Genomic DNA, 24,149 nt, shown 5'->3' with positions numbered 1-24,149 from the left:
AATTAAGAGATTGGACAAAAAAAAAAATTAGTTTGCGTCTCAACAATATATAAAATACTTTTAATGAAGACTAAAATCTATTTTACCTTGAAACCAGATATCACCGTTTATTAAACCAGCAAATTCAAAACAAGGCATCTTGGAGACCTGGTAAGTAAAAAAAAAAATAATTAAATGAGTGACAAACGTTTTCTACAAAGCTCGCCAAAAATCAAATACCTTCATAAATACTGGAGGATGCGCACCAGTGCATGTGCTACCCAGCGGTCTACCTGTTCTTTTGATTGACTTCTTAAATATATCCTTAGTGCTTTCTGCCTTTTTTATGTATGTGCAATGCGGTTTGAGAGAACTTTTGATCAGCTGTTTATTTTTTAAAATCACAATAACGCTGCTGCTGAGCTTTTCAGCCTGTCACGGCGTGGAGGAACACGGCGAGGTTGGCAGAGTTACTCTCAGTCACCAGTGCCTCATCTTCTTACGGACATCGACCGTCAGAGATAATACCAGTAATACTAAAAAAGTATTATTGGTGGTACACACAAAAAACAAAGTATTAATCTTACCGCCAGAGGTGAGCTTGGACCCCTCTGTCTCGACAGGCATCGGCAAGTGAAATGAAAGAAAATGTCCTGTTCCAGGACTGTCACCGGGACTTGTGCAAAAAGACTTCCCCTTTTTAGCTTCCTTTGCTAAGAATATCCCCAGCGATCCTGGCTCTGCTGATTGGTGGGAAAACCAGGGTTGTGGCAGCAAGAACAGTAATCAGGAAGCCATGTCCCAAGATCTTATCTGGTTTTGGGAATAAAACCCAGCAAGAATGGTGACAAAGGTCAATTTCAGTTTGTACAGGGGTCAAAAGGTAAAGAGTTACTCTAATTTTGGCAAAAAGTGATGTAAATTATTGGTTGAGTTAATAGGATTAATAAATGGAATAGTTTCGACAGTGTTGAATGCTTGATCTCCAAAGTAAAAGTCAAACAAGGTCAATGTCCATTGGATTCTGTGACATGTGACATATGTTACCCTGTAACATGAACTGTTACTTTTTAAAACCCGATTAACTGAAACAATAATTTGCATCATTTCTTACCAAAATTGGAGCAACTTTAACTTTTGACCCCTATACAAACTGAAACTGACCTTTGTCACCATTCTTCAAGTTCAAGTTTATTCAGTTAAAGGAAAGAACTTCCCACCAAAAAAAAAAAAAAAACCTAAATAAAACAAAACTGATTTCTCAGCCAGTCAACCATGCAACCGAAAGGGTGTAGGTAGAAGCAAAGCTTATATATACCTACCCCTTTTACCTCAGCAACTTTTACTCATCACAAAGCCAAAACACAACAAAACAAAGTGAGCAGAACAGCAAAACACAGACATCTTAAAATAATCAATAAACTCAAATTCCTCATCATACCCACACCAATAACAGCACACACCGCATAATCCAGAAAAAGTAAAACTAATAATAATAATACAAAATCAATAACTCAACTGTCCATACTTTAACCAACAGCTATAGTCCTTCAACTGTGAACTGAATCTTCAGAGAATTTAGACAATTTCCACATATTCAGAAAACATCAGTTCCTTATATTGGCGTTTAAACTGATTGACATTTGGACATCATTTGAGTTCCTTCACCAGATTATTCCATATTTTAGGGCAACAAGGAGAAACACAAAAGCCTTTCCCGGTCGTCTGAGCGCCAATTTTAAAAAGATACAAGCCCTTTAAATTATATTTGCCCTCTCTCTCCTTGAAAAAATCTTTAATTCTGAGAGGCAGTTGATTATTTTTCACTTTATATATTAATTGCACAGTCTTAAACATAATCATATCATGAAGTTTTAATATTTTAGATTTAATAAACAATGAATTAATGTGATCTCGATAACCTACATTGTGAATCGTTCTTAATGCTCTTTTGAAGAATGAGTAATGACTGCAATGTAGTTTTATAATTATTGCCCGAAATGTCAGCACAGTAAGCCAAGTAGAGAATGAACAATACAATGAACAATAGAAAGTATGTAGTGCTCTGCAATCAAGAACATGCCTTACCTTATTTAGTACTGCAATACTTTGACACTTTCTTTTGAATATGAGCTTTCCAATTAATTATTTCATCAATAACACCTAAGACCTTATTTTCTTTGACACGCTCTATGATTCCCTCTTGTATATTTAACTGAATTAGTATGTCTTTATTGTAATTCCCAAATAACATTTTAGTTTTAGACAAATTTAGTGATATCAAACCATCTCTTTAACTTTATCATTCCAATATGCAAATTGGACAATAATTGCTGCAGATTTTGTCCTGAACAAAACAGGTTTGTATCATCGGCAAAGAGAACTGCCTTAAACAGATCCGAAACTTTACATAAGTCATTAATGTACAGAATAAATAATTTTGGTCCCAACACAGAACCCCGAGGAAGCCCACAAATGATGTCCAGATGAGAGCAACAATCTCCGAGTTTAACAAACTGTTTCCGGTTTTGTAAGTCATTTTTAATCCAGTTCAAAGCGACTCCTCTGATCCCATACAGTTCCATCTGTTGAAATAATATGTTATGACCTATTCTATCAAAAGCCTTTCTCAGGTCAATAAATAAACCTATTACTATTTCCCTTTGGTCCACATGACCATATTTAATCTCTGCCTCTCTTGATTTAGTTTTCATGAATTCTCTGTATAGCATTTTTTTTCTTGCAAGCCTTTTGAAGACCTTTAGTTATCCATGGATGAGTTTTATATTTATTCTTATTACTATACTGTAATATAGCTATATATAACTGGACAATTTTTGTTGTATATATTGAGAAATATGTTTTCAAATTCTGAATATGCCAAGTTAGCATCCTGTTTTGCATGAATTGGATTCCAATTCTGTAAAAGTAAATCATGTTTTAAGGCAGTGGCAGCTTCTTCAGATTCCAAATGCTTACAATAACTGTATTTTCTCAGTACATTTTTTATTTATGTTTAGATCAATTATTGTAAAAATTGGTAAATGGTCACCGATATCATTGATTAAAAGCCACTTAGTGTTTTGGTACCAATATCATTTGTAAATATATTATCATTTATGCCGATGCGGATTTAAGATCAATATTTATATCTCCACAAACAAATACTCATTTGTTATTACATCTGTGAAAAGAATTCTGAATCCATTTTTGAAACTCTTCGATTTTAGAGCCCGAAGTTCTGCATATGCAACTAATAATGATATTTTTACCTTTTTCCATGCATATTTCAATTGTCATGCATTCCAACAGATTTTCCACGGCCATTGTCAAATGATCTTTAATTTTGTATTTAAACCTTTTGTCAACATACAATGCTACTCTTCATCCTCTATTTTGCCTATTCAAATGACTGAATTCATAAACTTCCAATTCATAATTTCTATCATCAACCACTGCAAGCCAAGTTTCTGGTATGGCAATTACACTAAAAGGATGACAAAATTGCTTTAATAATCCTTGATATTCCCAACATTTTTGTACATACTCCTGCTGTTAAAGTGGATTATTGATCATTTCCTGTCATTTGAAATACAGTTGTTAAATTGTTCATCTGTGTAATACTGACAATTACTATTTCTAAAGGAATAGAAATGGTTATCTGGATCTATCTCATATTCCATATCCTGTATGGTGCTCAGTATACTGAACAGATTGAAATTCCTACATAGAAGTAAAATCAAAGGAATCAGCTGTCATCATATAATAAAAAGGAAAGACCACAAACCAACCCCCCCCCCCCCACACACACACACACACAAACAAAAAAACAGTCAAATTAGGTCTCACTACATAATGTAAACACACACATATAATATGAAAGTCATTTTCCAGAATTGCTTATACCCAAGTTCATTTGAGAACACAAGCACAACCCTAAATGAAAGAATAACAATACCCAAACATACAAACACATAAAATTTTTTCCAAGTCTGTTTTCCAAGTCTCTTACCACAATGATTCTAGCTTCCTCTGGAGATCCGTTTAACTTAATCATCACTTTACAGTTCCTCGTCCAAGTCCCTTGTATTTTTTGTTGTTTCCGGAGGATTCTGGCTTCTTTAGCTATATCGGCATTTTTTTTTTTTTTTTTGTCAGGTGTTCGTTAAGAGCCATAGTCTGTAACTGTGGAATGGTTTATAGAAGGGGGTGATATATCTTGTTTCAGTAGGCCACTGAAGTTTTTTTTTAGGGTAAGATGTATTGTCCAAACGGACAAAAATTACATTTTTTTTATCCAAAGATCCCTTCGGGCGGAAAATTAAGACCCTTTTTAGGGTAGGGGTTAAAGGGGCCAAAACAGTGACATAGTCAAAATGTGGATTTTGACCTTTGAATATCTTTGTGCGTCCTCAGTAAGCCTCATTGATCTTATGGTATATGAATGTATGGATGGAGTTCTCCCATTTAGCGTTATATTTTTCAAGGTTAACTAAGGGCGCTGCCTACAGGTGGTGCTTCAAGTCACAACTTTTGGCATTTTGGGCTATATTTGGGACCCTCCCAGGGCCTGCGCACTGAATAAGCCTGGCTCATTTATACATATTTGGATACACTGGGACAAGTTCTTTCCAAATTTGCATAAATGGTGGTGGCTTAGTTAGGGTGCGTTTGCATAGGTAGTGCTCTTTATGTTAGGAACGCGATATTTGGCGATTTTCATTTGGCCATATCTCGGTGCTCCCCACATAGATTTCAGTGACGGAGAGCCTCTGATGACAATCTCACGTGCTCAAACAAAGAGTGTGTGAGTATCAGGATTGCTCCACTAGTTTGCCTGTGAATATTATTGAATAAACCTGTGGCAAGCTCTCTCGCTCCGGCATAAAGCACCGTTTACCATATCAATGGACCGAGGGGGAGGGGCCGCTCGTCAGAGTGTAAATGGGCCTTGAATTGTGAAAGCTGCTTTCAGAGCAGGTGAGAACAAACACACAGTCAACTTCATAGAAGTATAATTTTGTGATGTGACCTTTGTGTTATCGCAGACAGAAATTGCTTTGAGATGAAGACAAACAAAACGCATAGACCATTTTATATATATTGTTCAAAATGTGCATTTGTTTATTGTTTGAACCTTTTTGTTGTAGTCTTTCACACAAGACCTCAAATTACCTTTATAACGTGTCAAAACAGTTGTTTATTATAGTTTGTTATAGTTATAACTATATAGTTATAGTTATAACCCCCTTCCAAGATGGCGCCACATGAAGGTGCCCTGGTGAGCCTCAGACGAAGGGGCACGCGCACGCCCCTACCTGGGATATTTCTCTCCAACGTCTGCTCACTCCACAACAAGATGGATGAGCTGGCACTGCTGATGAAGAAGAATAGAGATTTCTCCTCATCTTGTGTACTGTGCTTCACGGAGACGTGGTTAAATGCACAGACACCGGACTGCGCGCTCCAACTAGAGGGATTCCGACTCCTCCGCGCAGACAGAGACCGAGCACTCTCTGGTGGAAAAACAAGAAGTGGAGGACTCTGCTTCTATATCAACAACGCCTGGTGCTCCGATGTCAAATCAAATCAATTTTATTTATATAGGGCCAAATCACAACAAACAGTTGCCCCAAGGTGCCTTATATTGTAAGGCAAGGCCATACAATAATTACGGAAAAACCCCAATGGTCAAAACGACCCCCTGTGAGCAAGCACTTGGCAACAGTGGGAAGGAAAAACTCCCTTTTAACAGGAAGAAACCTCCAGCAGAACCAGGCTCAGGGAGGGGCAGTCTTCTGCTGGGACTGGGTGGGGCTGAGGGAGAGAACCAGGAAAAAGACATGCTGTGGAGGGGAGCAGAGATCAATCACTAATGATTAAATGCAGAGTGGTGCATACAGAGCAAAAAGAGAAAGAAACACTCAGTGCATCATGGGAACCCCCCAGCAGTTTAAGTTTATAGCAGCATAACTAAGGGATGGTTCAGGGTCTCCTGATCCAGCCCTAACTATAAGCTTTAGCAAAAAGGAAAGTTTTAAGCCTAATCTTTAAAGTAGACAGGGTGTCTGTCTCCCTGATCTGAATTGGGAGTTGGTTCCACAGGAGAGGAGCCTGAAAGCTGAAGGCTCTGCCTCCCATTCTACTCTTACAAACCCTAGGAACTACAAGTAAGCCTGCAGTCTGAGAGCGAAGCGCTCTATTGGGGTGATATGGTACTATGAGGTCCCTAAGATAAAATGGGACCTGATTATTCAAAACCTTATAAGTAAGAAGAAGAATTTTAAATTCTGTTCTAGAATTAACAGGAAGCCAATGAAGAGAGGCCAATATGGGTGAGATATGCTCTCTCCTTCTAGTCCCTGTTAGCACTCTAGCTGCAGCATTTTGAATTAACTGAAGGCTTTTCAGGGAACTTTTAGGACAACCTGATAATAATGAATTACAATAGTCCAGCCTAGAGGAAATAAATGCATGAATTAGTTTTTCAGCATCACTCTGAGACAAGACCTTTCTAATTTCAGAGATATTGCGCAAATGCAAAAAAGCAGTCCTACATATTTGTTTAATATGCGCATTGAATGACATATCCTGATCAAAAATGACTCCAAGATTTCTCACAGTATTACTAGAGGTCAGGGTAATGCCATCCAGAGTAAGGATCTGGTTAGACACCATGTCTATGGTCTAGATCACAGTCACGATGTGACTGATCTCCCAACACTGCTGTCCCTCTCTGGAATATCTCCTCATAAACTGCAGACCGTTCTACTCTCCACGTGAGTTTAACTCTTTCATACTTTGCTCTGTGTATATTCCACCGAGCGCGGACGTGCACGAGGCCGAGCGCGTGCTCGCGGATCAAATTATGATGGGACTCTCAGATCACGTGATGGTCCACTTGATCCCCACGTACAGACAGAGACTTAAACTCTCTAAACCTGCTGTGAGGACGTCTGAAGTGTGGAGCAATGAAGCTGTAGAGGAGCTACGCGCGTGCTTGGGCACTACGGATTGGGATATGTTTGAGGCTTCAACAGACAGTCTAGATGACTACACGGACACTGTGACATCATACATTCATTTCTGTGAAGACAGCATCATCCCACAGCGTACCAGGGTGAGATATAACAATGACAAGCCCTGGTTCACACCTAAACTCCAGCAGCTCCATCAGCAGAAAGACGTGGCTTTCAGAGAAGGAGGCAGAGACAGCTATAGAGGTGCAACGTACAGATTTAGCAAGGAGGTGGCAAAGGCTAAATCCATGTACAGCTCACGTCTGCAGCAAAGGTTCTCTGCCAACGACTCGGCCTCTGTGTGGAGGGGGTTGAAAGAGATCACCAACTACAAGCCCAAAGCACCTCATTCTGTTGACGACCTGAAGCTGGCCAACGACCTGAACGTCTTCTATTCACGCTTTGAAGACAAGGACTCACACCTCCCCACCCCCCACACAACTGGATACTCAAACACTCTGGACCTCCCCCCCTCTCACTGCTGCCCTCCCCACTCCCCCTGTTGCCCTCTCAGTCCAAGAGGAGGACATGAGGAGACATTTCAAAAGGCTGAATCCACGTAAGGCCCCGGGCCCAGACTGTGTCTCTCCTGCCACCCTGAGACACTGCGCTGATGAGCTGGCCCCAGTCTTCACGGGGATCTTCAACACCTCCCTGGAGTCATGCCATGTTCCAGTCTGTTTCAAGTCCTCAATCATAGTTCCAGTCCCCAAGAAACCATGCGTCACTGGACTTAATGACTACTGTCCTGTGGCTCTCACGTCTGTAGTCATGAAGACCTTCGAACGCCTGGTTTTATCCCACCTAAAGTCCATCACCGACCCCCTCCTGGAGCCCCTGCAGTTTGCCTACAGAGCCAACAGGTCTGTAGATGACACCATAAACCTGGCCCTGCACTCCATCCTGCAGGCACCTGGACTCCCCAGGAACCTATGCTAGGATCCTGTTTGTGGACTTCAGCTCTGCATTCAACACCATCCTTCCAGCTTTGCTCCAGGACAAGCTTTCTCTGCTCCACGTGCCCAACTCCACCTGCAGGTGGATCACAGTCTTCCTGACGGACCGGAGTCAGCGTGTGAGGCTGGGAAAAAATGTCTCGAACACTCGGGCTCTCAGCACAGGATCTCCACAGGGCTGTGTCCTTTCCCCTCTGCTCTTCTCCCTCTACACTAACTGCTGCACCTCCAGCCATGACTCTGTAAAGCTCATCAAGTTTGCGGACGACACCACCCTCATCAGACTCATTTCAGATGGGGATGAGTCTGCCTACAGGAGGGAGGTGGACCGGCTGGTGACCTGGTGCAGCAGCAACAACTTGGAGCTCAACGCTCAGAAAACAGTGGAGATGATCGTGGACTTCAGGAAAGCCACAGCCCCCCCGCCCTCCCTCGCCTTCACCAACAGCCCCATCACCACTGTGGACTGTCACCGCTTCCTCGGCACCACCATCACCCAGGACCTCAAGTGGGAGTCAACCATCAGCTCCCTCATCAAGAAGGCCCAGCAGAGGATGTACTTCCTGCGGCAGCTGAAGAAGGCCAAGCTGCCTGTCCAGCTGATGGCGCAGTTCTACACGGCCATCATCGAGTCCATCCTCTGCTCCTCCATCACGGTGTGGTACGCCGGGGCCACAGCCAGGGACAGACACAGACTGTAGCGCATTGTGGCCTCTGCTGAGAAGGTGATCGGCTGTAGCCTTCCATCTCTCCACGACCTGCACGTCTCCAGGACTCTGGGCCGAGCAGGTCGGATCACAGCTGACCCTTCTCACCCTGCTCACGGTCTATTCAAACCACTCCCCTGGGGCAGGAGGCTACGGTCCATCCGGACCAGAACCTCCCGCCATAAGAACAGTTTCTTCCCCTCTGCCATTAGACTCATGAACACCTCATAACTCAGTCACCTTAAGCTTAATTCTGTCACTTTATCATTTTGTCACGGGTCACTTTAGACAATGTACTTTGGTTTTTAATTGCACTCCTCCCACTGCACTGTTTTTTCTGTTTCTCTGTTGCACACAGCCTTTCATATTTCATATTTCTTTTTTTTTATCTTATATTTTATCTTATTTTGATACATATGTTATAGTTTATCCTAGCATTTTATCTCTTCTTAATGTTGCACCATTGTACCGAAGCAAATTCCTAGTCTGTGAATCCTGTTCACTGGCAATGGCAATAAACTTCTTCTGATTCTGATTGCTGTGTTTTGAATAAATGTGTGTGAAAATTATTTCTGCTTTATTTTTTCCTTTCTTATTTCTGATTGTAAACATTTATTACACTTATAAAACATCACTATAGCATATATATTCTGAAAGTACAGGTTGTCCTGAAAAAAGAGACATAAAACTTGATTGTGGGATGCAGGGAGAGTTGTTAACAGCAATAACAAAACATTTATACCAGGCAAGTGAACTGTCCAAAAAATGCCCTCACACTCATGCTCCCAAGTACCATTTTACTGAAAAAAGACTGAAGGACCTAAAGGACATAGTGAGGAGCTTCCAGGCATGTGAGAAGCAAATAAAGAAAAATGCATAAAATGGGGGGTCTGGGAGGAGCGGAGCCCACCCTCCAGAAGCAGAAAGGTTTATGTCATGCTAATGCTCTCCTGAAGCATTTCGTCAAAAAAGTCTGAAGGACCTAAATGACATGGTGAGATGCTGAACAGCTTTGTTCGTTCATGTCTGTGACATATTATAATCAATAAAATATCAAACGACAAGGATCTATTTTAGGTGTTATAAAACAAAGAATGAATGTTTTTTCCATTTGTTTTCAACAAGGCGCCTTGTTAAATGGAACATTTCATCTATCACCGAATGAAATATTCTTACCATTGCACTCAAACATTCATTATTTTTGTACTACCATATTTTCTGGAGTATGAAGTCTTTTTTTTTTTTTTTTTACTAGTTTTCAAGATCCTTGGACTTATACACTGAAAAATCATGTGTTCCTTAATATTAATAATATTATCATTATCATTATTGCAGGCTTTTCCCAGAAATCAAAGCATTAAAAACAATAAACTCCAATAATGAAACAATAAATGAACAATATACCGTTGCACAAAAATCCCAAATTAAAAAAAAAAATGATAACAGGGCAGAACATTTTCTGACGAGCCATACTAAAATACGAAATGGATGAAATGTAAAGAAATGGAGCAAGATGGGGCCTACGGTACATTTCATTACATGCACTCAATTATGACAAAATGAACTTTAAATGAAAGATTATTTGCATAATAAAATATGCTTAATGGTAGAGAAGCTTGAATCTTCGACTGGACTGGGTTGCTTGACGCGAGGACGTTTCGCTTCAAATCGCAGAAGCTTCCTCAGCTAAAATTCTTGCTCTGGTGTTCTGACTTCTGTCTTGACTCTTGTCGAGAAGAATGATCCGAAGTCACAAAAGCTGGAGTTTTAAACCTAACCAGACCCCTCCTACCGAGAGGCAGACTGCTAAGGCTAGTGACTAAACAATAGCTCTAATTAGCACCTATTGTGCTCTAGTTAGCACCCTCCTAATGACAGGGCAGCTGTGGCTCCCTTGACGACTCTGCTGATGACATGAATGACTCATTACCATGAACAAAAGACAAACTGCTTTGACCTGAGTACCCCATTGTAAACAGGAAATAAAGCGTGTCTCAGACCCCCTCCCCAGTTAAGGCTGGGTTTCAAATGTTTCACAAAGAATGCCTCCTTGACCCCTCTCTCAAACCATTTCTTCTCTCTGGCTAATATTTTAACTTCCTTGTCCTCAAACGTGTGGTTAGTGTCTTTAAGGTGGAGATGAACTGCAGACTGAGGTCCACTGGTGCCCTCTCTGCGGTGCTGGTATAGCCTTTTGTGTAAAGGTTGCTTCGTCTCACCTATGTAGTGTTCGTTACAGTTTTCCTGACATCTGACAGAATACACTACATTGTTCTGTTTGTAACTAGGGATCCTGTCCTTAGGGTGAACTAATTTCTGGCTCAAGGTGTTAACCGGTTTAAAGTATACTGGGATTTTGTGCTGTCTGAAGATCCTCTGTAGTTTTTCCCCTACTCCTGCTAAATAAGGGAGAGACACTCCTCTTCTTCTTGTCTCCGTCTCCTGTCTGTCTGGTCTCTTTGTTCTCTGGGACTTCTGCACTTTGTCCAGGGACCATCGTGGGTACCCACATACTGTGAGGGCTTTCCGTACAAGTTGTTGTTCTTTAGCCCTTCCCTCTGCAGTTGTGGGCACCTGTAGGGCTCTGTGTTGAAGCGTCCTGATCACCCCGAGCTTGTGTTCAAGGTGGTGGTTTGAGCCAAAGAGCAGATATTGGTCGGTGTGAGTTGGTTTTCTGTAAACCCCTGTCTGGAGCTGCCTGTTCTCTCCAATCGTAACACCACAGTCCAAGAAGGCTAAATGGTTGTTTCTGGCATCCTCACGTGTGAACTTGATATTGGAGTCCACCGAGTTGATGTGCTCTGTAAAGTCCTCAACCTCCTGTTGCTTGATTTTAAACCATGTGTCATCAACATATCTGAACCAGTGACTGGGAGAGATGCCCGTGAAAGACGTCAAGGCTGTCTTCTCCACTCGCTCCATGTACAGATTGGCCACAATGGGGGATACCGGAGACCCCATCGCACAACCATGGATCTGCCTGTAGTAATTCCCCCTAAACAGGAAATACGTGGTGTTAAGACAGACCTCCAAGAGTTGGCAGATGTGGTCTGGTGTGAGTTTGGTCCTTTCAAGTAGAGACACATCGTCCAGCAGTTTCTGCCTCACCGCTGAGACGGCCTCAGCGGTGGGGATGCAGGTGAACAACAAAGTCACATCAAATGACACGACTGTTTCATCTGCCTCCAGCTGCAGGTCCTTGATCTTGTTCACAAAATCTTGTGTGTTCTCCACATGGTGGTCTGAGTTACCCACTAGAGGAGCCAAAATCCACTTGAGGTGCTTGGCCAAATTGTACGTGATGGAATCTGTGCTACATATAATAGGCCTGAGTGGCACGTCCTGTTTGTGGATTCTGGGCAGTCCACAGATGCACGGAGTGCCCTCCCCAGGGTACAGTCTCTAGTATGTCTGCCTGTCGATGAGTCCCTCTTTCCCCAGGTTTTGGAGGTAGCTAATGATTTTCTTCTTATAGTCGCTCATGGGGTCTCTCTTCAGACGTTCGTATGTACTGGAGTCACTGAGCAAGTTGTTGATCTTGGCCTCGTAGTCCGATGTGTTCAGGACTAGATTCAAGCTTCTCTACTATGGAAACCACCTGGACAACTGAGAGCCTACACAGAAAAATATGCTTAATGCAAAATTGATGCCACAATCCATCTCAGAAGCCAATACCAACAACATTTCATCCCATTTCTGCGATTATTAGTAGTTGAGTTTTATGGCCTTACTTGGGTTCGGGTGGACTATTAAGGTATGTATTTCATGAAATTAACATTTATTGTCCCCATTTCATGATTATTTACCACATTTCATAATTATCAGTCCCCATTTCACTCCATTTCTTATTTTAGTATCGCCCTTTTCTCAGATGTGCAACATGTACTCTGGAAAATATGCCATGTTGGTCGTTTCATAATATTTATATCTTTCTATGTCTATATTTCAACTTCTATGCAATAAAACATTCATACGAAATAATTCCTCAAAAGATTTTGAGAACATTAAACACACCTTAAAGTAAACAGAATAGAAATGACTGGTTACGATTGATGATATGTAGTGTGCCTTAATAGACAGAGTGGCGACATGAGGAATCGGGGGGGAAAAATGGTCACGTGACTCGTGGTGCCATCTTGGGTTCAAAATAGCGTTCACTGTTAATCTATCTGCATGGAAATCCAGTTATTTTATTTATTTATTTGCTGAAAATGCCAGGTTGTGCACTTGGAGACACAAAGAAACGCAACAAGGGCTTCAAGATGTACAGATTCCCTTCAGATCCAAACAGAAGAAAAATTTGGGAAAATAAAGTCAGCCGTGTGGGATGGAAGCCGAGACCATTGTCAAAGCTTTGAGAGGTAAATTTATTGTTCAGTCCCATGTACAGTAAAACTCACCTAAGCTGTCATCAAATAAACCAGATATTCGTAGTCAACGGACAAATAAAGTCCCAATTTTTTTGTATTGTTTTCCATGTAATAAACACTGTATATGTTAGATTTTGTAGAACGGATTTTGTATAATGGATTTTTCGCTCACATCGGATAAAATGTTCCGTCCGATCACAACATATTTCCATTAAAAACCTCGAGCAGTCTGGACGTGCAGAGTAACAGAGGTACAAATTATAAGTTCAGCATTCTGACACCCGTTGATTTGAGTTAAGTGGGACAGGAGTCTGTGATTAAAAGACCGACCACACAGTGTTCAGACTTTCACTGCTTCATCTGACATCATATTTTTGTTTTTGCAGTGTGCACGCTGATTACAAATGGATCAGAAAAGTCTGCATCACATTTACAGCACAAAGTCCGTAAAAGAGGAAATTGTTCAGCTTACCTTCAAGTTGGAGCTGATGATTGTAGAAAGAAAAGCTTGAGGGTCAAATTAGTCCAGAATAAAGCATAATCCAGAGACGAAAAACTTTAAACTGTCACACACGTCATTGCATGACACAGAGTTACAGAGCTACAGCTGCATAAATCAGGCTTTAAATTAATTAAATAAAATCATGAATTGTAAATTTATGTAAATTTGACAGCTTAACTATTTTTATATTTATTTTGATAGCACCCGTACCTGGATGTGTTGCTGTATGTGGTTAAATTATTTTAAAAAATGTTGAAAACATTAAAGGTTCATTCAGTCGTTCAGCGCAGTTGGAACCAAAATGGCGCGATGTTCTGAGTTGATGCCACTCTCTCTATTAACGCACACTAATGATATAGTACCAGGAGGGTCGACTCAAGATGCCGACCAGTGAGGAGGGTTTGTAAGGAGCTCCGAAACTAGAAACTGTACCACAATACCAAAGACAACTAAACTGAAAATTACTACCACGGCTCGCCGAGGGTGCCAACAGAGTAACCTTGTGAGTAAAACTGCTTCTAAAGTCAACACTCGAAGACAAAGGAAAGCTAACTTAGCTGCAAGCTAACTAAGCTACTACCACGTGTAACGCGCCGCATAACTGCTTATACCATGATGAAAACAGTGAAAGATGTTAAGGACAGAGCTTCACTGCTACATGATGACCCTGGGCACTTTGACACTTTGAGCACACTGTTACGTCAACTAAATTCCCAGACCCCAAAAAACAGCGGGCGACGGGTGAATCATTTACAAGCACTTCAAATGATGACATCTTGAAAGCGAGGCTAGAGCTAACAATCCGGTTTACAACTCTGGAGGAGAAATTATGCAGTGGAACTGCAGTTTCAAAACAATGAGAAGGAAATAAAAGGCATGTCCAAACAAACAGCAAAACTGCAGCAGAAATGTCATGATGCTGAGCGCTTCAGCAAAAGCTGGAACCTAAGGCTGTATGGGATGAAGGAAACACCCGAGGAAAACGTCTGAACTGAAATAATCAAACTGTTTGCTGTGCTTGCACCCGAAGATAAGGAGAAAATGGGCCTTCTCATCGACACAGCTCACAGGATTCAAGCTCTCTGTGATGGCTCAAACTGACCCATCATCATCTAGTTCAATATGAGGTCCTTCAGAAACAAGATCTGGAAATCACTCGTGACAACGGCACTCACAGAGGGAAAGCTACAGCTGAAGGAAGATTTGACAAACGCCGACAGGATGGAAAGAAACCGACTGAGGCCTCTGACTAAAGAACCCAGAAAACAAGGGAAATGTGCAGGCTTCGTGGCGCCAACGCATACATTGAAGGGGAAAAAAATAACCCGTTAGTGATGGTTACAACACCAACAATTACTAGCAGTGATGCAAAGCAATGTTAATTGAGGTAAACGGTTTAAAATATAAAGCTAAAATAAAATGATGGTACTTATAGTTAAGGTTAAAAGTTTGTAAGTACCTTTTTATATTTTATATTTCTGCAGACAAATTATTTTTTGGGGGGTGTTATTAAAAATGTCATGTTTAAGTTTTAAGGCACTAATTTTCTGTTCCTACGTGATAATACTAAGAGGAAAGCAAGATTTTTATTCACCAGAAATTGCAATACAGACAATTTTTTGCAAGAAACTCATTCATGTAAGGAAGATGAAATGTTTTGGAAATCGCTGCAAATCATGATTTATCCGCAAACCGTTAATTGCAAAATGTGAATACTGAAAAAATATCTCACAAAACGTGAATATCATTCATATTAGTAGTTTATGAATTTCAGTTTACAGATTAATTACTGCAGGAAGTCTTGACTGCAAACCCTATCACTGCAAAAAATATATATTTTTTTTAATTGATTTACTTTTGGCATGGGGGGGTTACAACAGTCAGTGAGGTGGGGAGGTGATCCGAGCAGCTTTTGCTTCTAGTGTCAAGCTCCTGGGCCCGCTGGGTGTGTCCCGCTCCAGGGACAGTGTCAGGTGAGGAGTTTGACTGGGAAAGTCCACCTGTCAAACTCACAGAGGACAGAAACCTCCCCCTCCGGTAAACAGCTCAATAATCTTAAAGTAGACCTGCACTGAAATAAATGCAGTCAGATCTTTGGACCAAAAAATGACTTACATTTACACATAAGATCCTTCTGAATGTACAACCCCTGGCAAAAATTATGGAATCACCAGCCTCAGAGGATGTTCATTCAATTGTTTAATTTTGTAGAAAAAAAGCAGATCACAGACATGACACAAAACTAAAGTCATTTCAAATGGCAACTTTGTGGCTTTAAGAAACACTATAAGAAATCAGGAAAAAAAATTGTGGCAGTCAGTAACGGTTACTTTTTTAGACCAAGCAGAGGGAAAAAAAATATGGAATCACTCAATTCTGAGGAAAAAATTATGGAATCATGAGAAACAAAAGAACGCTCCAACACATCACTAGTATTTTGTTGCACCACCTCTGGCTTTTATAACAGCTTGCAGTCTCTGAGGCATGGACTTAATGAGTGACAAACAGTACTCTTCATCAATCCCTCTCCAACTTTCTCTGATTGCTGTTGCCAGATCAGCTTTGCAGGTTGGAGCCTTGTCATGGACCATTTTCTTCAACTTCCAAAGATTTTCAACTGGATTAAGATCCGGACTATTTGCAGGCCATGACATTGACCCTATGTGTCTTTTTGCAAGGAATGTTTTCACAGTTTTTGCTCTATGGCAAGATGCATTATCATCTTGAAAAATGATTTCATCATCCCCAAACATCCTTTCAATTGATGGGATAAGAAAAGTGTCCAAAATATCAAAGTAAACTTGTGCATTTATTGATGATGTAATGACAGCCATCTCCCCAGTGCCTTTTACCTGACATGCAGCCCCATATCATCAATGACTGTGGAAATTTACATGTTCTCTTCAGGCAGTCATCTTTATAAATCTCATTGGAACGGCACCAAACAAAAGTTCCAGCATCATCACCTTGCCCAATGCAGATTCGAGATTCATCACTGAATATGACTTTCATCCAGTCATCCACAGTCCACGACTGCTTTTCCTTAGCCCATTGTAACCTTGTTTTTTTTCTGTTTAGGTGTTAATGATGGCTTTCGTTTAGCTTTTCTGTATGTAAATCCCATTTCCTTTAGGCGGTTTCTTACAGTTCGGTCACAGACGTTGACTCCAGTTTCCTCCCATTTGTTCCTCATTTGTTTTGTTGTGCATTTTCGATTTTTGAGACAAATTGCTTTAAGTTTTCTGTCTTGACGCTATGATGTCTTCCTTGGGCTACCAGTATGTTTGCCTTTAACAACCTTCCCATGTTGTTTGTATTTGGTCCAGAGTTTAGACACAGCTGACTGTGAACAACCAACATCTTTTGCAACACTGCGTGATGATTTACCCTCTTTTAAGAGTTTGATAATCCTCTCCTTTGTTTCAATTGACATCTCTCGTGTTGGAGCCATGATTCATGTCAGTCCACTTGGTGCAACAGCTCTCCAAGGTGTGATCACTCCTTTTTAGATGCAGACTAACAAGCAGATCTGATTTGATGCAGGTGTTCGTTTTGGGGATGAAAATTTACAGGGTGATTCCATAATTTATTCCTCAGAATTGAGTGAGTCCATATTTTTTTCCCTCTGCTTGGTCTAAAAAAGTAACCATTACTGACTGCCACAATTATTTTTCCTGATTTCTTATAGTGTTTCTTAAAGCCAGAAAGTTGCCATTTGAAATGACTTTAATTTTGTGTCATGTCTGTGATCTGATTTTTTTCTACAAAATTAAACAACTGAATGAACATCCTCCGAGGCCAGTGATTCCATAATTTTTGCCAGGGGTTGTAGTAAAGTAAATCTGCAAGCCCAGATCTGTCATTCAACAGAGGAATCTTCATTTTAAAATGACAAATTTACAGCTAAAATTTAGCCCTCCACAAAACTGTCATCACATCCGGGACGCTGCCGAGACGTCAGGGAGAAGACCCTATCCCAGCATGCATTGCGCGTGCCAACTGTAATTTGTGGATTTATGTCAGTTTGCATCTGCACCTTTTTCTTGTCTTATATGGAAGGATCTACTTTTTTTAAAACTTCATATTGTCTTGCGACACGTTTGGTGAGTACACATTTCTTTTATTTGTGCTTGAAAATTATTTTGGGGGACTTTTTCATACGCCCGTTTGATTGAGTGGTGTCGCATTGAAAATCTACTGTCTTTCATCTCCGGTGTTACCGTCGCGGGGTACGGAGGCGAGACCCGCAAAGAATCCAAGTCATTAAAAAGATATAAACCTCTCTCAGCGGCCACGGAGCTCTGCGGCTCCGATTACTGAGACGATTACCGAAAGTCTGTCCTTGCAGCAACAGGCGTTACCGGCAGCTCGCATCAAAACAGCGAGCGTATTCTCTGGACTTGTGCCAAGTTGGCTGCACCTCCATTCAGTAGACAGCGACATGGTGCCGGCTGCACAACAGACACGGGCGATGTGACTGCCCCGCTTCGGCAGTTACCGAGCACGACTCGGTAAGCGCTGCGGAGGCAGAAACCGAGGCGTCGGTGAAGAACATCGCCTGCTGTCGATGTCGCTCGCCGCTGATCTGAGCATGCACAGCTGTAACTTACATTCATTGCAGCTTACTTTTGGATGCTGAAACCAGGATGTGTATAACAGTAACATTACTAACAGATAAAATCAATTTCAATGCAGGATCAGACTGACGGCGCGAGCGCTCCGTCTTCTGCCGAACGTCACTGCAATGACGTGGATGTACAAACAGTTTTCGATTTATATTAATAAATTATTTCTAATATTTGAACAATTGAAAAATAAATATGATACAACCCCAATTCCAATGAAGTTGAGACTTTGTGTAATTGTGTATTGTTTTTGTGCAAATATTTGCTCATTTTGAAATGGATGCCTGCAACACATTTCAAAAAAGTTGGGACGGGGTAACAAAAAACTGGGAAAGTTGATGAATGCTCAGAGAACACATAATTGGAAACAGGTGAGTGTCATGATTGGGTATAAAAGGAGCATCCCCAAAAGGCTCAGCCGTTCACAAGCAAAGATGGGACGAGGATCACCACTTTGTGAACAACTGCGTGGAAAAAATAGTCCAACAGTTTAAGAACAATGTTTCTCAACATTCAATTGCAAGGAATTTAGGGATTCCATCATTGACAGTCCAAAATATAATCAGAAGATTCAGAGAATCTGGAGAACTTTTTACACGTAAGCAGCAAGGCTGAAAACCAACACTGAATGCCCGTGATCTTTGATCCCTTGGGCGGCAAAGGATCTTACCGCGTGGGCTCAGAACACTTCAGAAAACCATTGTCAGTTAACAAAGTTCACCGCTACATCTACAAGTGCAAGTTAAAACTCTACTGTGCAAAGCGAGAGCCATACATCAACAACATCCAGAAATGCCGCCGCCTTCTCTGGGCCCGAGCTCATTTGAAATGGACAGACACAGAGTGGAAAAGTGTGCTGTGGTCTGATGAGTCCACATTTCAAATTGTTTTTGGAAATCATGGACCTCCTATCCTCTGGACAAAAGAGGAAAAAGGCCATCCAGATTGTTACCAGCGCAAAGTTCAAAAGCCAGCATCTGTGATGGTATGGGGGTGTGTTAGTGCCCATGGTATGGGCAACTTACACATCTGTGATGGCACCATCAATGCTGAAAGGCACATCCAGGTTTTGGAGTAACACTTGCTGCCATCCAAGCAACTTTTCAGGGACGTCCCTGCTTATTTCAGCAAGACAATGCCAAGCCACATTCTGCACATGTTACAACAGCGTGGCTTCATAGTAAAAGAGTGCGGGTACTAGATTGGCCTGCCTGCAGTCCAGACCCATTGCCCATTGAAAATGTGTGGTACATTATGAAGCGTAAAATACGATAACAGAGACCCCGGACTGTTGAACAACTGAAGTCATACATCAAGCAAGAATGGGAAAGAATTCCACCTACAAAGCTTCAACAATTACTGTACTCAGTTCCCAAACACTTATTGAGTGTTGTTAGAAGGTGATGTAACACAGTGGTAAACATACCACTGTCCCAGCTTTTTTGAAACATGTTGCAGGCATCCATTTCAAAATGAGCAAATATTTGCACAAAAACAATAAAGTTTATCAATTTGGACATTAAATATCTTGTCTTTGAGGTGTATTCAATTGAATATAGGTTGAAGAGGATTTGCAAATCATTGTATTCTGTTTTTATTTACATTTTACACAATGTCCCAACTTCATTGGAATTGGGGTTGCATTAACAACAAAGACTTTTTTTTTAAATACCTACAAATACGTAACTTTACAGACATTATTTCCCTCTTTTCCCAATCAACCACCAGAATACCCTTTGGAGGGGTGCCAAGTTTCAGGAAGGTAGATCTTGAGAACCAAACTTGGGCACCCCTGTTTGAATAATGTACTATTAAATGGCCCACTCAAAAAAGGATCCATTACCAAAGTATTCAATAGTCTTTCACAGATGGAATGTACAACTACACTTGATCACATTAAAGAAGCTTGGAGCAAAGACTTGGAAGTAGAATTTACGGAAGACCAGTGGACTGGAGGTCAAGAATGGGTCCATTCCTCTTCAATTTGAGTGAGACATGGTCTGTTACAGTTTAAGGTCCTTCATCGTTTACACCTGTCAAAACAAAGACTGTCTAAGATGTTCCCAGGAGTGGACGCTTCTTGTGAACGCTGTTGCTATGTTCCGGCTACACTGTCACATACGTTTTGGAACTGTCCCAATATCACACTATACTGGTCAAAAACAATAGACACTTTGTCTAAAATTTTAAAAATTAGACTCCCAACAGATCCTGTGATGTCTTTATTTGGAGTTGTTCCTACTCAGATACATCTAAACAGTTTGCAAATTAATGTACTGTGTGTTTTGTGCTATTATTGCCAGGTGCCTAATCTTGCTTAACTAGAAAAATAAGAATCCTCCTTCCCATCAAAATCTTTTAAGAGAAGTTCTACTCAAGTTGCTTACATCTTTATATTACCATTGTGCAGTTTTTTTGTTATATATATATATATATATATATATATATATATATATATATATATATATATACACACACACTCAAAATATAAACGCAATACTTTTGGTTTTGCTCCCATTTTGTATGAGATGAACTCAAAGATCTAAAACTTTTTCCACATACATAATATCACCATTTTCCTCAAATATTGTTCACGAACCAGTCTAAATCTGTGATAGTGAGCACTTCTCCTTTGCTGAGATAATCCATCCCACCTCACAGGTGTGCCATACCAAGATGCTGATTAGACACCATGATTAGTGCACAGGTGTGCCTTAGACTGTCCACAATAAAAGGCCACTCTGAAAGGTGCAGTTTTGTTTTATTGGGGGGGGATACCAGTCAGTATCTGGGGTGACCACCATTTGCCTCATGCAGTGCAACACATCTCCTTCGCATAGAGTTGATCAGGTTGTCAATTGTGGCCTGTGGAATGTTGGTCCACACCTCTTCAATGGCTGTGCGAAATTGCTGGATATTGGCAGGAACTGGTACACGCTGTCGTATACGCCGGTCCAGAGCATCCCAAACATGCTCAATGGGTGACATGTCCGGTGAGTATGCCGGCCATGCAAGAACTGGGACATTTTCAGCTTCCAAGAATTGTGTACAGATCCTTGCAACATGGGGCTATGCATTATCCTGCTGCAACATGAGGTGATGTTCTTGGATGTATGGCACAACAATGGGCCTCAGGATCTCGTCACGGTATCTCTGTGCATTCAAAATGCAATCAATAAAATGCACCTGTGTTCTTTGTCCATAACAGATGCCTGCCCATACCATAACCCCACCGCCACCATGGGCCACTCGATCCACAACATTGACATCAGAACACCGCTCACCCACACGACGCCACACACGCTGTCTGCCATCTGCCCTGGACAGTGTGAACCGGGATTCATCCGTGAAGAGAACACCTCTCCAATGTGCCAAATGCCAGCGAATGTGAGCATTTGCCCGCTCAAGTCGGTTACGACGATGAACTGGAGTCAGGTCGAGACCCCGATGAGGACAACGAGCATGCAGATGAGCTTCCCTGAGACGGTTTCTGACAGTTTGTGCAGAAATTCTGTTGTGTGTTGGGGGGGGCGTGGCTGGCTGTTTTGGTGTTTTCTTTTCTTTGCTCTCCAGGTGGCATGAGGGCTGATTTGTCTGTGGAGAAAGTGCTGGCTGAAGAGTCCTCACCCTTATTAGCGTCATGTGGAACACCTGTGGCAGGGGCTCACGTGCGGCCTTGAAGACTTGCAGCTGAAGCAGATAATTGGATGGCGTTCTGCATATAAGTCATGTGTGATTTGAGCAGAACTGCCGGGAACTCGACCTTGTGACGTTCGTTTGTGAGACGCTGAGGACCGCGCCTGGGTTTGACATATCGAGCCCGTGAAGCAGGGAAGGGTGAGGACACATGCTGTCAGCACACGCTAAAGGTAATTAAGTCATTAAGTAATTGTTGATAGTATCTTGGTGTTTTGTTACACAGTAAACTGAGATTGTGAAGAGAATTGTGCAGCTTGCTTCTCACTGCGGTGGCTTGTTGGATAAGTGATCCTCCACTTGTTGTGAGAGGCTGCTCATTTGTATAAAGTTAAAGAGAAACATTGACCTGAGTGTGTTGCTGATAGCGTGTGTTATGCGAAAGATAGAGTTAGATCTGCTGACTCACCTCACCTTCTCTTTGCTCCACAGAGAATCGGTTTGTTGTGTCCACCTGGGGGGTGTTTGGCGGTGGTAGTGAGTCCAGGAGCGCCGAGCTTTAATCCTTGCGGGCGCTGGAGAACGTGCCACTTATCACTCCACCAGAGGGACGCTTTTTATGTTTTACATTTGTAAGCACAGGTGAAAAATAAATTGTTTCTGTTGGGAACCGCCTTCTGGTTATTTTTACCGCTGGGTTCTGTCAGACGCAGGTCCACTCCTCAACCCGCGTCGACACATAACAAATTCTTTGGTTATGCAAACCGATTGTTTCAGCAGCTGTCCGAGTGGCTGGTCTCAGACGATCTTGGAGGTGAACATGCTGGATGTGGAGGTCCTGGGCTGGTGTGGTTACACGTGGTCTGCGGTTGTGATGCCAAATTCTCTGAAACGCCTTTGGAGACGGCTTATGGTAGAGAAATGAACATTCAATACACGAGCAACAGCTCTGGTTGACATTGCTGCTGTCAGCATGCGAATTGCACGCTCCCTCAAATATTGCGACATCTGTGGCATTGTGCTGTGTGATAAAACTGCACCTTTCAGAGTGGCCTTTTATTGTGGACAGTCTAAGACACACCTGTGCACTAATCATGGTGTCTAATCAGCATCTTGGTATGGCACACCTGTGAGGTGGGATGGATTATCTCAGCAAAGGAGAAGTGCTCACTATCACAGATTTAAACTGGTTTGTGAACAATATTTGAGGGAAATGGTGATATTGTGTATGTGGAAGAAGTTTTAGATCTTTGAGTTCATCTCATACAAAATGGGAGCAAAACCAAAAGTGTTGCGTTTATATACACACACACACACACACGTGTATGTGTATATGCACTATTTTTATAGACTTGCCTGTATACAATACTTATGCAAAGTGTATATCTGTAAAAATGCTGTTTATTAAAAAAAACCTCATAAAAAATAAATGGGGGAAAAAAGACATCCTCAATTTAGAGAGAGCAGGAGGCGGATTGAAACTTTTGGATTTCTTTCATCTAAATTTCACCTTTAAAATCAAATGGCTTAAGAAATGTTTGGAGCAACTAATGTCACTTTGGTATTTTATTCCACGCAATTTATTGAAGATGGTAGGTGGCCTGAAATTTTTACTAAGTTGTAATTTTACTGTTACTAAATTACCAGCTAAACTTTCACAGTTTTATCAGTAGGCCTTATTAGCATAAAAATTATGCCATGTGCATAATTTTTCTCCACACAAGGAAATAATTTGGAACAATGGCAATATTACTGTCAAAAACAAAAGTTTATACAAGGAAGAATGGATTGAAAAAGGGGTATCATTTTTGTTTCAGATTTATTTTAAGATAAAGGCAATCTTTATAGTTATGAAAATTTCTTAAAAGCAAAATCATTTCCAGTCAAATGTAAAGAATTTGCCTCTGTTGTAAAGGCCCTTCCTCGGAGTACGCTTGAGTTAATGAAGTGTCATTTAACTTGTCAAAAGACTGAGGTTCAAACACTTTCTCTTACAATTGGGGGGATTGATATAGTTGACAGAAAATGTACAAACAAACATGTTTGGAATACACTTCAAAGCTATAACAAGATCTCCCCCAAAGGAAAATTTTTCTGGAACTCAAAGTTAGGTGAAATAAATTGGCGTAAAACATGGCTGTGCCCCTTCCAGTTTTGCATTTCAAATAAAATAAGAGAATTTCAGTTTAAAATATTACACAACATGTATCCATGTAATAAGACAATTTCCAGGTTGAATGGGATTGAATCAAAGACAATTTTGCATTTATTTTGTATTTGCCCTGTGTCATCTAAATTTTGGAGAGATTTTGAAAAATATATCTATGAAAAAACTGGACATACCATCATAGTTGG

At 41.1% G+C, this 24,149-nt stretch overlaps 1 protein-coding gene across 1 annotated transcript in view; it reads right to left on the bottom strand.

Moving 5' to 3' along the window:
* The window catches only part of LOC117509401, a 43,715-nt gene that overhangs the window by 16,104 nt on the left and 3,462 nt on the right, over nt 1-24,149 (bottom strand). Inside the window, exon 2 of the mRNA XM_034169066.1 lies at nt 87-147. Within this exon, the coding sequence (XP_034024957.1) occupies nt 87-138 (52 nt within the window). The 5' untranslated portion in view covers nt 139-147. The remainder of the gene's footprint in view (nt 1-86; nt 148-24,149) is intronic.

Source organism: Thalassophryne amazonica, chromosome 4 (genome assembly GCF_902500255.1).
Source record: "Thalassophryne amazonica chromosome 4, fThaAma1.1, whole genome shotgun sequence".
Classification (NCBI taxonomy): Eukaryota; Metazoa; Chordata; class Actinopteri; order Batrachoidiformes; family Batrachoididae; genus Thalassophryne; species Thalassophryne amazonica.
The sequence above is the reverse complement of the archived record's forward strand: the minus strand, read 5'-3'. Positions and strand labels throughout refer to the sequence as shown.